We start from the raw sequence: 13,145 nt of genomic DNA, 5'->3' as shown, positions 1-13,145 counted from the left end.
GCTGTCCCTCCCCAGGCCGTTCCCCGGCAGGACCCAGCTCCTCGGCGCTGCCAGCACAGGCAGCATTTCACACCTGAGCATTCCCCCAGAGAACCAGCACCGCTCCCTGAGCAATCCCTGCAGCTCCCCAGCCCCTCCCCAGCTGCCACGGGGACATGGAACCTTCAGCAGTTCCCTCTCCAAAGGCGGATTTTGGTTCCCTGCCTGGAAAAACAGTAGGCGAAATAGTAAACCCTTAAATTCGAACATGTGTAAGTTATACATCTTATTTCCATTTTSGAGCAACATTCCCTTCGTCAGACATGAGGAAAAAATTACCGTCTGCCTTGGAATATCTCGGTGGAGCATTTATCTCCCGGCCATGATAACTGAATTTCAGGCACTTCTCCCTCTCCCCAGTTCAGGTTAAGTGACAAATTTGTTTGGTGTCCTGCTTGGGATTTGTGCCAGCTGAGCTCTGAGGGTGGGATTTGTGCACTGGCACAGTTCTTACYCTGCAGGGAATGGTTCCCTCTGGAAGCTCTTGGCTTCTGGCAGAGGATGGGAGGATGGGATGAAAGCATGGCCTAACCTGCCCTGGAAATGGCTCTGGGCTCTCTCTGGGCACTGGCTGGGCACAAACTCCCCCCTGGACAGGTGAGGGCAGTKATGTGCCCTTCCCTGGATGGCCCTGGAGCTGGGATGTGCCTGGCAGGCTCTGGGCAGGGGGTTTGGAGGGTCTAAAGGCACGAGTTGCTCCTGCAGCTGAAGCAAAGCACAATCCCTGCTCCTCTCCAGGCTTTGGGGGCTGACAGTTCCCCCAGAACTTCCCCAAGGGCCAGGCCTTAGSCACCTGGGCTGCTGAGCATTCCCTCCTTGTCACTCCAGCACCTCAGGAGTTCAACTGGGGACAGAGCCCTTTTCAGGCCCCAGTGCTGGGCTCTGAAGTTCCTGGCTCATGCCTGAGACACCCAGGATTCCCAGATTCCCTCACCAGGTAGTGAACTGTGGCGCTGTTGACCAGAGAATAATAGAATAATTGGATAATGGAATRATTGAATAATGGAATAGGCTGMGTTGGAAGGGACCCATCAGGATCACTGAGTCCAGCTCCTRTCCCTGCRCCCCAATAATCCCCCCATGTCTCTGAGTGTTATCCAAACGYTCCTTGAGCTCTGGCAGGCTCCAAGAATGGACAAGAACAGTTCTGTTCAGCCCTGGATAAATAAGAGCCTGTGCTGAYCCTGGGTGTTCTCTGGGGACAGCCTTGTCACTTTGGGTGGGTATTTTGGGTTCTTTGTCAATGCCACAACAGGGTTGTCCCTGTGTCCCTGGGAGCTCTGCAGGAGCATCTCAGGACAGGTGAGCAGAGCCCCCRTGTGTCACTGACAGGCCCCACTGACTCCAGGGGTGTTTCAGCATCACAGAGGGTGAAACAGCCCTGCAGGAGCTCCCGGGAACACCCAGCTGGGCCTGCAGGATCACTGGATGCAACAAGGGATATCTCTGAGCAACCAGTGCTGAGGGAGTGGGGGTATAACCCACAGACTGGTGTGCTAGGCACTGACTCCTTCCCTGGTTTGGGAATGTTGGCTTTTCAGAGCCACGGCACCCCTTGCCTTGGCTGGCAGTCCTTGGAGACTCCAGCTAGTGGCATTATCAGAGATCCCCTCCCTGTGTGACTCGTGGCCTTATGGCAGCCAGTGCCAGCTSAGGAATGGCCTCTCCCACCCCCACRGCTTCCCTGGATGTCCCAGCAGGGATGGAGGGGGCAGGGTGGTGACCCAGCTCTCCCTTTGCCTTTCAGGGAGTCCCCCGTGGACTGCAGCGTCAGCAAGTGTGGGAAGCTGGTGGGAACAGGGAGCGAGTCCAACCCCATGAGCTACAGCACCTACATGGATGAGAAGAACGGGCCTCCCCCCAACATGACCACCAACGAGAGGAGGGTCATCGTCCCTGCAGGTACCACCACACCCTGGGGCAGCTTGCCTGCCTCTGCTGGGACTGTTTGTTGTTTACTTTGTTTACCCACTCCCAGAGGAGTTTTCTCTCTTACAAACCACGCAAAAAATAAGGAAGATATCAGAGTTGCTGGCTGGTGGGAATTTCCCATGTCCCAGTGCATGATCTGAATCAGGACAGGCAGCAAATAATTGGTGTTTTTTCTTTTTTTCTTTTATTTTTAATTTTTTTCCTGGAACAAAGTGTTGTTTTAGTGTGCTGAACCAAATCCATCTCCTGTCATGTGTTAGAGGAGAATCTGCTTCCTGGGACACGCAGGGGATGATCAAAGAGGAATGAAGTGGGCCCAAGTTATAACTCCCCTGGTACTCCCCGCATCCAGCTGCACTTTCAAGTCACACTGATTGATTCAAAATGAGCTATTTTGTTTTCATTTTTTTTTGTTAGAAGCAGAAACCCAGAAAAGTTATATTTCACAGGAACCGCATTATCCTTCCAAGAGTTTTCACACAGACATTCCTGTCCAGCTCTGTGTTTGGTATCCACATCTGCTGCCTGGAGCTGGCAGGATGCACTGGATGCGTTTGGACACTTGGGGTGAGAGCTGAGGAGGGAAGGGGTGARGCCTCGACCTGCAGTGAGGAGCTGTTTCCCTGTAACATTTCCAAACACTGTCCTTACAGTCAGGGCCAGGAACTTTTCAGCAAAGGAGCCAAGAGCTCGCCCAGTGCCCATCCCAGAAGTCGCCCTGGCTCTGAGGGTTTCACCAGGGCAGGGGGGCTTTGTTGAGGGCTGGAGCCAGCCYGGGCAGACACAGTGCTGGCAGGAGGAAATGGACTCGTGGAATTCAGCTCCTTTTTTTGAGCGTGGCTTGACCACGAACAGATGACATTCCCAAGCATTTGTTTGCCATTTAGGATGAAAAGGAAAAGCTTGAGCTGAATGGAGTGAGGGGAAGCCAATAAAAGCTTGATGGCAAATCTCAAAGTCCCTCTGGAGCTGATGTTTGAGAGGCTGGCTGAGCTGCTGGGGGACAGCAGCAGGATCGTGTCCTGTGACACCCTGCCTGGGAAGGTGGAGCTGGCACCAAGCAGTCCCTGTGTTATTAAAGGTGTTCCAGGGGAACATTTATCCTGCTCCTCACCAGGATGTTGATGAATATTTTAAAATATCGAGGCTGAGCTAAAGTTTAGTATTGTTGAAATAGGGGAAATTATTTTCAATGGCCCCAGTRGAAGAGAAGGTTTGGAATCTCCTCTTTGAAGGAAAGTGAAGAAAAGGACTTTTTCCCCCTCGTAACCATCCACAAATCAAATCCTTGAGATACTTGTRAAAGAGCAGAGATTTACCAGACTTTGCAAGACAATAATGAACATCATCCCAGATCTCTGGCTGCAGGAGATGAGGCCCAAGTCATCCAAGAAAGGCATTTGGATATTTTAATTTAATCCAGAATGGAGATTTATAGCGCATTAGGGTGAAGATAAGCAAGAATAATGTCACATTAGGCTTACAATAGCAGTAATAATGAGCTCTAAGCCATGTTTCAAGAAGGCAGATTTTCAGAGACCATTCAGTGTCTTTTACAGTGTTTAAAGGGAAGCCACAAATTCACTCTACCCTCTAGATGTTGGGCTGTTTTCAAAATTCAAGATAAATAAGTCTTTCAATTTAAAAAGTGCTTAGAAAGCAGAATTTCAATTAACTATTGCCAGAACATGAAGGAAATCCATCTGTYGTTCTCAAAGCAGACTTGCAAAGGTGTGGGTTTGTAAATTCTGTTCAGAATTTGCCTTTGAGCAGCCCAGGTTTTCTGGARATTCAGCGGGGAAAGGTCTCAGTTATAATTTCCTTTCGCTTGGTCTCCCCTCTCTGTTTGGTGCCCTTATTCTGGAGCTCAGATGCCCAGGAATGCCAGGGATGGGCACTCCTGATCTGTTATGCCCAGGGATGCCCTCAGCCTGGGCTCACAATGTCCAGCCCTGGGCTGAGGTATTGCTTGTACCCCATAAAATAYGGGCAAAGGCATTTCTTGTCCTGCCCAGAGCACCCCCAGAGCCCTGTGCCTGTTCCTGATCCGTGTTCTCAGCTCCCCTGATCTGATGTGGCTGAGGTTTGTCTCAGAGCTGSAGCAGCTGTTAATGACACATCAAACCTCTCCCAAGTTTAAACTTCTTTGCAATCCTCTCCAGCTGCAGCCAAACGCAAATGTGCAACTCAAATTTGGAAACGGGAGCCATGGGGAGAAGCAGCACAGGAAACATCTGAAAATGCAGATATGCTCTGRGAGCCCCTCTGTGGAGTGGTATCATGGCAGCAGCTCTCGCTGGGGCTCTCTGATCGAATGCCCTTTTCAGAATTCAAAGCTGAGTGCTTTTTTTAGTCGCTCATCTCCACGGGGCTCGGAGCCTCCCTGACGTCAGCGCAGCAATAAAGATCCCCCAGCTGGGGCTGTGCTGACAGCAGGGATGCCCAGACTGCACAGACCCACCCAGCACAGCAGAGCTGGGCCTTTACAGGGACACGGGTGCCACAATTGTGTTCCTGTCACGGGGTGAGCAGCTCTGACTCACAGCCGGGCCAGGCTGCTCTGGTTTAGCAGGAACACTTTATGTTATTTTACGTTACTTTACTGATTTTGTTTTACTTTATTTTATTTTACTTTATTTCATTTTATTTTACTTTCATTTTATTTTACTTTTATTTTATTTTACTTTTATTTTATTTTATTTTACTTTTATTTTATTTTATTTTATTTTATTTTATTTTATTTTATTTTAATTCATTTTATTTTATTAATTTTGTTTTACTTTATTTTATTTTATTTTATTTTATTTTACTTTAATTTAATTTTATTCTATTTTATTTTACTTTATTAATTTTTTTTACTTTGTTTTCCTTTTATTTTATTTCATTTTACTTTTCTTTTATTTTACTTTATTAATTTTGTTTTATTTTATTTTATTTAACTTTATTTTATTATATCTTATTTTATTATTTTAAAATGTATTTTATTTTATCTTTTTTTTTCTTAAATTTTATTTTTAATTTTTTTTAAATTTCATTTTATTTTCTGAATCCCTTTGCCTACCATGAACACCCCCTACTCAGGGTTTCACATGCCAGCGGTGGGGCTCCCTAATGCCCATGGTGATGTCACTGCACAGCCCTGCAGAGCCACAGCTGGGACAGGAACCCCCTGTCAAGGGATCAGCTTCCTTTGGGGAGCTTTTTGCCAGGAGAAGTGTCCAGTCAATGTCCCTGGTGTTGCTCCCAGCAGAGGAGCGAGGTTTGAGTGGGTTGGGACAGTCAGGAGAGCTGACCCTGCTGGGTTTCCACCTTGAAGAGAGCAGAGCTCCTTCATCCTGGCARGAGGGTCAGTACAGGGAATCTCTGCAGTGGGAACGATGGGCACYGCCCTGCCAGGGCTGCAGGGAGTGCTGCAGGGCTCTGGGTGCCCACCCTCTGCTCTCTCCTGCCAGATCCCACCCTCTGGACCCAGGACCACGTGCGCCAGTGGCTGGAATGGGCCATCAAGGAGTACGGCTTGATGGAGATTGACACCACCATCTTCCAGAACATGGACGGCAAGGAGCTCTGCAAGATGAACAAGGACGACTTCCTCCGCACCACCTCCCTCTACAACACTGAAGTTCTGCTGTCTCACCTCAGCTACCTCAGGGAAAGTGAGTATTTGGGGCTTCTTCCACCCCCACCCTCACACTGCCCTGGGGTTGGAGCTCCCCGGGCTCTTCCTGCTGGAGGAAGGGGAAACGGACAGAGAAAGGCAAGCAGAGGGAGCAAACAGGGAAATGATGAATAAAATTGGCTTGGAAAGTTCAGCTCACTCAGATAGAGCTACTAATGCTATCAGGGAGGTGRAGAGCTGAACAGGGCTCTGAAGGAGATTAGATAAACCTTACAGATAAAAACATCTGTGGCTATGTGATAGAAATGCACATATTGCCATGGAGATTAAACCTGACATCAACTGATGTGTCTTGGGCAAGCAATTCTGTAGTTTTGCTGTGAGAGGGCTGTGCCCTTTCCACAAACAGGACTCACAACTGGCCAGGGCTGGAGATTTCCTGTGTTCCTGCAGGCCCAGGCTTGGTGGAGAGCCTTAAAAATCCAAGAGTGATTCCCTACATGTAAATATGCTGGAACAGATGTTGTGCAAATGACACAGGACTCAGAGAAAAGGTTGTGAAAATTCTTTGCTGCTCCTTTCTGTCCCACACTGGAGTAGGGGATGGATCCAACACCCATTTTTGCTGTATTAACCCCAAACCAGGAGCTGTCTGAAAAAGCCTTATCCCAGCACCCAAACAGGAATGCTCACCCTAGGGATGGCACACACTCTGCAGGCTAGCAGTCTTCAAWTCCAGCCTTTTCCAAGACTCCAAATGCAATCATGATCACATCCACAGCATCCAAATGTCTCCTCTTCACCTATAAATGGAGCTAAAAGCACTTCCTTTCCCCCCTAAGGTGTGCTACGGGTGATGAGCCAGAGAACTGGAGCTGGGGTCCACATGCTCCACTATGTTTCCAAGTGAAACAGTTTTTATAAGGGTATCATTCTTTMAGCACATCAAAATCAGGAAAAGGTGCCATAAATCTAGATGGGAGCAYAGGAAGAGAAAGGAAAAAGTGTATTTTCTCCAGTAGAAAATCCAATTGTGATGGAAGGGCAGCTGAAGATGTCTCCTCTGGCCAGTGAAGCAGAGAYGGCATTTATTTAGGGTGTTTCTTCAAAGTTGATCTGTCCCTGCCTGAAATCAGTGGGAGTTTCACAGATTCCAGTGGCACATGAGTTAGATCACAGATGGGTGCCTCTGGAAGCCCCACCTTTATTTTTCTTGAGAAGTCAAGCCAAGGAAATGATTCACAACAACAACAAAAAAAAAGCAAACGCTTGGATTTGAACATTCTCTGTCCCTTGTGACGGCAGTAAAATAATTTCCCATCCAAAATCACTGGCRAATTTCATCCCATTTCATCAGCAAAGAGCTGCTGGTCCACGGGAAGCTTTCGAAGGTTTGTCTGTGGAATGACACACTTTCCTGGGAAATGGGAAGGCAGTTTTGTGCAGCCAGCTCTGCTCTGGCCAAACCTGCTGACTGGGGCTGGAGAAATCAGGCACTTTGTAACCGGAAACACTTCTGAATTCCCACAAGATAAACMCCCCAGTGAGGCACTTGAATTGTCTTATTGATAAGGCTTGAGAATTGACAGAGAGATGGAGTTCTGTGGGTTCAAACACAGGACCAGGCTGAGTGTGGCAAGCTGGGCAGAGGAGTGRAATTCCCCATTGTTCAAGCTCTAGGTGGCATCTCCAGGATCATCCCCAGCGTTTGTGTCCTGTTATTTGGGCTGTTCAAAGGCAGCGTCAGGGAAATTGCATTGTTGATCTCATGGCAGGAGCCTGAAAACCTGGCAAAAGCCAGCAAAACCCGGCAAAACCTGGCAAAGCCTGGCAAAATCCAGCAAAACCTGGCAAAACCCAGCAAAACCCGGCAAAACCTGGCAAAACCTGGCAAAACCCAGCAAAACCTGGCAAAACCTGGCTGCAGTGACCACCTTTGCCATCTGCTGCTGCCCATTTGCTCAGGAGCAAATTCCTGCTTGATCCCTTCCATCTTTGGAATGTCTCCATTCCCAGCAGGGAAGCACCAGGGCACACTGACATTTGGGAGCAGCAGCCCCTGGGTCACACCTCACCTTTWAACACCTGAGATTAGGAGGAGCGAACCTCTGCCTCAGTTTTGCTTTCTGTGAGGCGAGAGCAGCCATCCTACCCTCTCCCTGGGCCCATCCCTTGGGATGGTGGGTTAGTAGAGCAGGGATGGTGGATCCGTGGAGCAGGGATGGTGGATCTGTCTGTGGAGCAGGGATGGTGGGTTCATGGAGCAGGGATGGTGGATCTGTCTGTGGAGCAGGGATGGTGGGTCCATGGAGCAGGAATGGTGGATCCATGGAGCAGGGATGTGGGTCCATGGATGGTGGGTCCATGGATGATGGGTCCATGGGGCAGAGATGGTGGATCTGTCTGTGGAGCAGGGATGGTGGATCTGTCTGTGGAGCAGGGATGGTGGATCCATGGATGGTGGATCTGTCTGTGGAGCAGGGATGGTGGATCCATGGAGCAGGGATGGTGGGTCCGTGGAGCAGGGATGGTGGGTCCATGGAGCAGGGATGGTGGGTCCATGGATGGTGGGTCCATGGATGATGGGTCCATGTGGCAGGGATGGTGTATCTGTCTGTGGAGCAGGGATGGTGGGTTCATGGGGCAGGGATGGTGGGTCCATGGGGCAGGGATGGTGGATCTGTCTGTGGAGCAGGGATGGTGGGTCAGTGGAGCAGGGATGGTGGATCCATAGAGCAGGGATGGTGGGTCCATGGATGGTGGATCCATGGAGCAGGGATGGTAGATCTGTCTGTGGAGCAGGGATGGTAGATCTGTCTGTGGAGCAGGAATGGTGGATCCATGGAGCAGAGATGGTGGGTCCATGGGGCAGCAGGGATGGTGCCTCCCACCTCCCACAGCCCAGCACACGAGCCCTGGGGCAGCTGGAATATTCAAGAGCTGCTGCAACAGTGATGAGCAAAATAATCTGTCCTGCCAGGGCAGTGCCTGCAGTAATTTCTGTGCTACAAAGCCAGTGCAAAACTGCTGGATTCAGGCAGATTATTCCTTTTTCACGGGTTATTCAGTCCCAGTGCATCCCCAGCTCCAGGATGATGAATCTGTRTGTGCTCAGCCTCGGACATGCTGCGAGTGCTCTGCTCATTAGAGAAGCTCCTGTCTAATTCCTCCTTCCCTGCAGCTGTTCCCAGCCCCAGCACAGGCTGCCTTGGGGCATGCTGGGTGTCTCCCTCACCGAGGAATGCCTTCCAGAGCAGCTGATGGCTTTTCCAGACCAGCTTCCAGCGGATGTTCAGTGCTGAGCTCTGAGCTCAGTGCCATGGGGACGTGGGCCTTTATTTTCACGAGTTTTCCCCTTTTGGAAGGGTGTTTGTCCCACAGACATCGAGGTCTGCTGCTGCTTAGGGCAGGGAATGCCTAGGGTAGRGAATCCTCCTCAAGCACAGGAGGATTTGGGGAATTGCAGACCTCCAGGATGAATTGCATCTGCCCAGGCTCTCACTCTRAAAGTGTTAAGCTGCATATGTGATGATTTGTGAATCCTCCACTTTGGGCTTTTCTTTCCAAGAAACAAAGCTGATCTGAACTTTCTCAGCCTGTCTGCTCACCAGGCAATGAGACCCTCTGAAAATCAGCTTTTCCAGAAGGTTTTCAGTATTTTACACTCCTTGTCAAAGTAAAAACCTTCAAAAAGCTGCCTATGAAATTCATTATTTTGGCATATCTGAGTCCACATTGAAAAAATAAACTAGCAACATCTGCAAAAAACAAAARCTCAGTGTCAGCTTTGGAGATGAAGGTTCAGGTGAGCTGTGTAACAGAGTAGAGAGTAACCCAAACTCACCCCACAGCACCTTTAGTCTGAGGCCTGGATCAGAAGGGTGCAGTTGTTTCTTGTTTCCACAAACCATTGAAGCAGGCAGGAATTCCTTCATCTCTGATCCTCCGGAGATTCTGGAATGCAGAGCCCAGTCCTGTCTCCCAAAACACCCAGTGGCTTTTTCAGGGAGCTCACTGCCCACTCCCCAAACAATCATTCTTTGCATGTTTCTTTTAGTTCCCTCTCCAAAATTGTTAAGCCATGCCTTGATTTAGCTTCTCTTTGTCCATCCCCATACACTTKGGGACTCCAGATTGATCTTTCTCAAGCACATTGTGCCTCTCCAGGCAGCACTTGGGCAATGGGGAGGGATTCTCCACAGATGTTTCCKTGCTGTGTTTGGGATGAAGATCAAAAGAAGCTGAGCTGTCACCTCCATCCTTTTCCTCCCTGGTGGTGCGAATCACAGTGTGGGGTGGGCACAAGTGAGAAGAGCCCGAAGGGGAAAGAATGAGGCTGTGGTGAGCAGCAGAAAATTGCTCAGTGCTTTCGAGCCATTCATTAATGCCCAACAAAACCATCCTGCCAAACGCAGCAGGACCTGGATTTCAACTGTGCAGGGACAGCCACAGGGCCTGGGGAAGGTGAGGGTAAAGTTGACTTTCAAATTAAGTAGAGATTGTGGAATCAGTATGTTCCTGTGCCTCAGAAGGATGAGCTGACTTGAAAAGCTTTTATGGTGAAAAAACTCTCCTGGCTTTCAGTCTTCTCCATCTTTTTGCAAGGAGCACAAGGGAAATAAAAGGGAAGGTAGGGGCTGCCAACAGATACTGTGTTTAACATTAATTACGGGAGAATAGCCCTACACTGCATGAACAATTCCAGAAAAGGCTKATCCATCCAAGGTGTTGCTGACCCAGGGAGGAGGAATGAATGGGAACAAAAATGAAAATTCATCCCAGCCAAAGCTCTGCCCCCGGAGGAGAGAGGGAGGAGCAGCCTGGCCTGTGTCTSTCTGTCTGTCTGTGCTTCCYTCCATCCTGCTCTGGGTCTCTGCCTTTTTCCCTGTTCCTCCTCMATTGAAAGCCTTAATAGGAAACACATTTCCCTCTCGGTGGTGTTCCCACCAGAAACCTCAGACTGCCGGGCAAAGGTGAGAACTCCGAGCAATTAAAGCGGGGGAGGCGCCGGCCCTTTCCAGCGGCTTGGGCTGCATTTTTCAGCCTAAAGTAGCTATAGGTTGATCTTGCTCGTTCAGTGCTATTCATCACCCCACCCCCACCGCCCCAGCCACTCATTTGCAGCCCATTTAGTCATAGCAAACCACGTTTCTGAATTCCCTAGCACTTCCCTGTCTGGCAGGGGGAAGCGGGGCTGGGCGTTGGATTTAGCATTACTTTAAATAACCTGAAGAGGAGAGAGTGGTGGACAGGAGTTTCCCCACAGATATTCAAGAAAGAAATGCCAAAGCCAGAAACCCTCTGATGAAAACATGAGTTACGTGGACAGAGTTGTTTCAATTCCTCCAGAAGCCAATCTCTCTCAATATTTCAGCCAATCCCTTTGGCCATTGGCAGCTTTYAGAGCCAGGGTGCCCTTGGGATCCCTCTGAACTCTTTACCTCCTCGTTCACTATCCATCCTGCTCTTTGGAAGCATCTCCTGTCTTGCAGCATCTGGTACCATCTATCCTCGCCTCCCTGGAGCAGCTTTGTTTCCCAACACCCCCTACCCCCGTGTCCTCACTGCCTTGTGCAGTCTCTGGCTTTGGTTGCATTTGGGGAAGGAAAGAARTCCCCTTGTCACCAAAACTGCGGGAAAAACAAAACCTGTCTAACAACATTTTAATGTTAGAAAGCCAAGGCATTACTTTATTTTCTGGCCAGGATGTTGTTCTGGCCAGGATGTGCCACAGAAATCATCTCATCCACACATAGGCCGGGTRTGCAGAGAGAATCATTCTAGGACACATAAATATTACAAGATTTCCCCCAAACTTTATACAGTCAAAACCCATAGAACTCTGTTGGTTTAATGTTCATTGGTCCAACGCTGTGCAGTTCTCAGTATTTGGGTTCCTATTGGATCAGGATTTCTTCTCCTCTGATGCTAATTAGGTCTTTCTTCTTATCTCTCTTTTCCTAGACCAGATGCCTCTGACCACACCAGGGCTGATGTTTTGTTATTGGCCGTTGATAGTTCTTGATGGCCGTTGATGGTTCTTATCTTCTGTGCTGCTCCTGCTCTGTTGAGATGTTAACTTCATCAGGCTTTGGAAAGAAACTTTAGGACCCTTCCTTGGGTCAGAGGCAAACAGGTTCTTTGACTGAAATTGTATTAAAAAAAAAAAAARAAAAAAAAAAAAGAAAAACAAACCAAAAAACAACTGTTATATTTTCCAACACCCTGGAGCAGAGGGCCAGCAGGGTCCAGCACCTGCACGAACTCTGAATCCTGGCAGGGAACTGCCTGAACCCCAGCTCCCCCAAGAAAGAGAGACACTGGAGGTACTGAGGGGCATTTGGGATGGTGTGGATCAGAGGAACGAGGCACTGCATGGCTCAGCCACAARGTCCCCATCAGCTGGTGCTGCAGTGCCTGCAAAGAGGAGTCCCCAGCCCTGCTGAGGGCTCTGGGAGGGCTCAGGGACAGAACCCCACTGAGCCCAGGGGGTCTGGGGAGCAGGATGGGTCTGTGGAAGCACCCTTGGGGCAGGATTGGTGCTGCTCCCTTGCCATCATCCCCACAAACAGGGCCCTGTCCCTCAGGGGTGTCACAGACACCAAGGAGTGGCAGGGAAGGTGAGCCCAGGGACTGTGTGAGCACACAGAACCAGACAGCCGTGAAATGGGCATTTCACAGCAGCTTCCCAGAGCTCCCAGGCTCTYCTTCTCCAGTTCCAGGACAGTTTGCAGGAGAACCAGAGGGAAATGCTTTGAAAAGAAATTTCCAGCACAGACTGCAGAGCAGAGACCCTTCCAGTGGGTTCCTTTTTGTGCTGCTCCTGGGCATTTGTGTGTAAGTCAGGCTGGAAGGAAAGGCCTCTGAACAAGGAGAGCTGCTCTCAAATTCCCCAGAGAATGGGAGCTGCTGGAATCCCATTGAGGTCTGTGCAGCTGCTGGCCCCAAACCAAGCATGTGACACTCTAAAAATGGCCAGGTCCTGACAGTGCAATTCATGTCTTTTCTCCTGCCTGTTCCTCAAACTGGAAATTTCTCTATCAAGGGCAGAGAGAGAAGAGTTTCTTCCTTGTCCTGTCTCAGAATCTGTGCCACAGGCATTTCTGGAGGCAATGCTGGGATGGATTCTGTACCTGGATAAATGCACTGACCAGCCTCACCCTTTTAGGTCAGTTTKCAATGGGGAACATCAAGGCACTCAGTGGAGACAAATATCTTTATTTTTTACAAGTGAAGAAACAGCAGCACATGTGACAGTTGCCAAGCTTTTCGAAGAATTCCACAGAAAATGTGTGCCCAGCTGGCTGCAAAAGTAGGGTTTTTTGATGCCAATAAGAACATTTCTTACCTGCTTTCATGGTTTCCTGGCACAGCATGCCCAGACTGCACTAATTCCTTGTCCTTGCCTTGCAGGTAGCTCACTGCTGGTCTACAACACTCCATCCCACACAGATTCCTCACGTCTTGCCACCAAAGAAGGTCAGTGTCATGYATATCAATGTTCTGGGTTTGACTGGGTTAAAAGTAGACCTTTTTAGTAATATCCTCGGCATGA

The 13,145-nt window shown here is 49.2% G+C and overlaps 1 protein-coding gene across 1 annotated transcript in view; it reads left to right on the top strand.

Annotated features, from left to right (window-relative positions):
- Positions 1-13,145, top strand: part of FLI1 (Fli-1 proto-oncogene, ETS transcription factor) — an 87,633-nt gene that overhangs the window by 53,896 nt on the left and 20,592 nt on the right. Inside the window, exons 4-6 of the mRNA XM_057373524.1 lie at positions 1,787-1,941; positions 5,424-5,627; positions 13,004-13,069. Of these exons, the coding sequence (XP_057229507.1) occupies positions 1,787-1,941; positions 5,424-5,627; positions 13,004-13,069 (425 nt within the window). The remainder of the gene's footprint in view (positions 1-1,786; positions 1,942-5,423; positions 5,628-13,003; positions 13,070-13,145) is intronic.

This window comes from Malurus melanocephalus, unplaced genomic scaffold (assembly GCF_030028575.1).
Source record: "Malurus melanocephalus ecotype Western Australia unplaced genomic scaffold, MMel_1.1 scaffold_201, whole genome shotgun sequence".
Taxonomy (NCBI): Eukaryota; Metazoa; Chordata; class Aves; order Passeriformes; family Maluridae; genus Malurus; species Malurus melanocephalus.
Note: the sequence above shows the minus strand (reverse complement) of the source record. Positions and strands in the feature narration are given on the sequence as shown.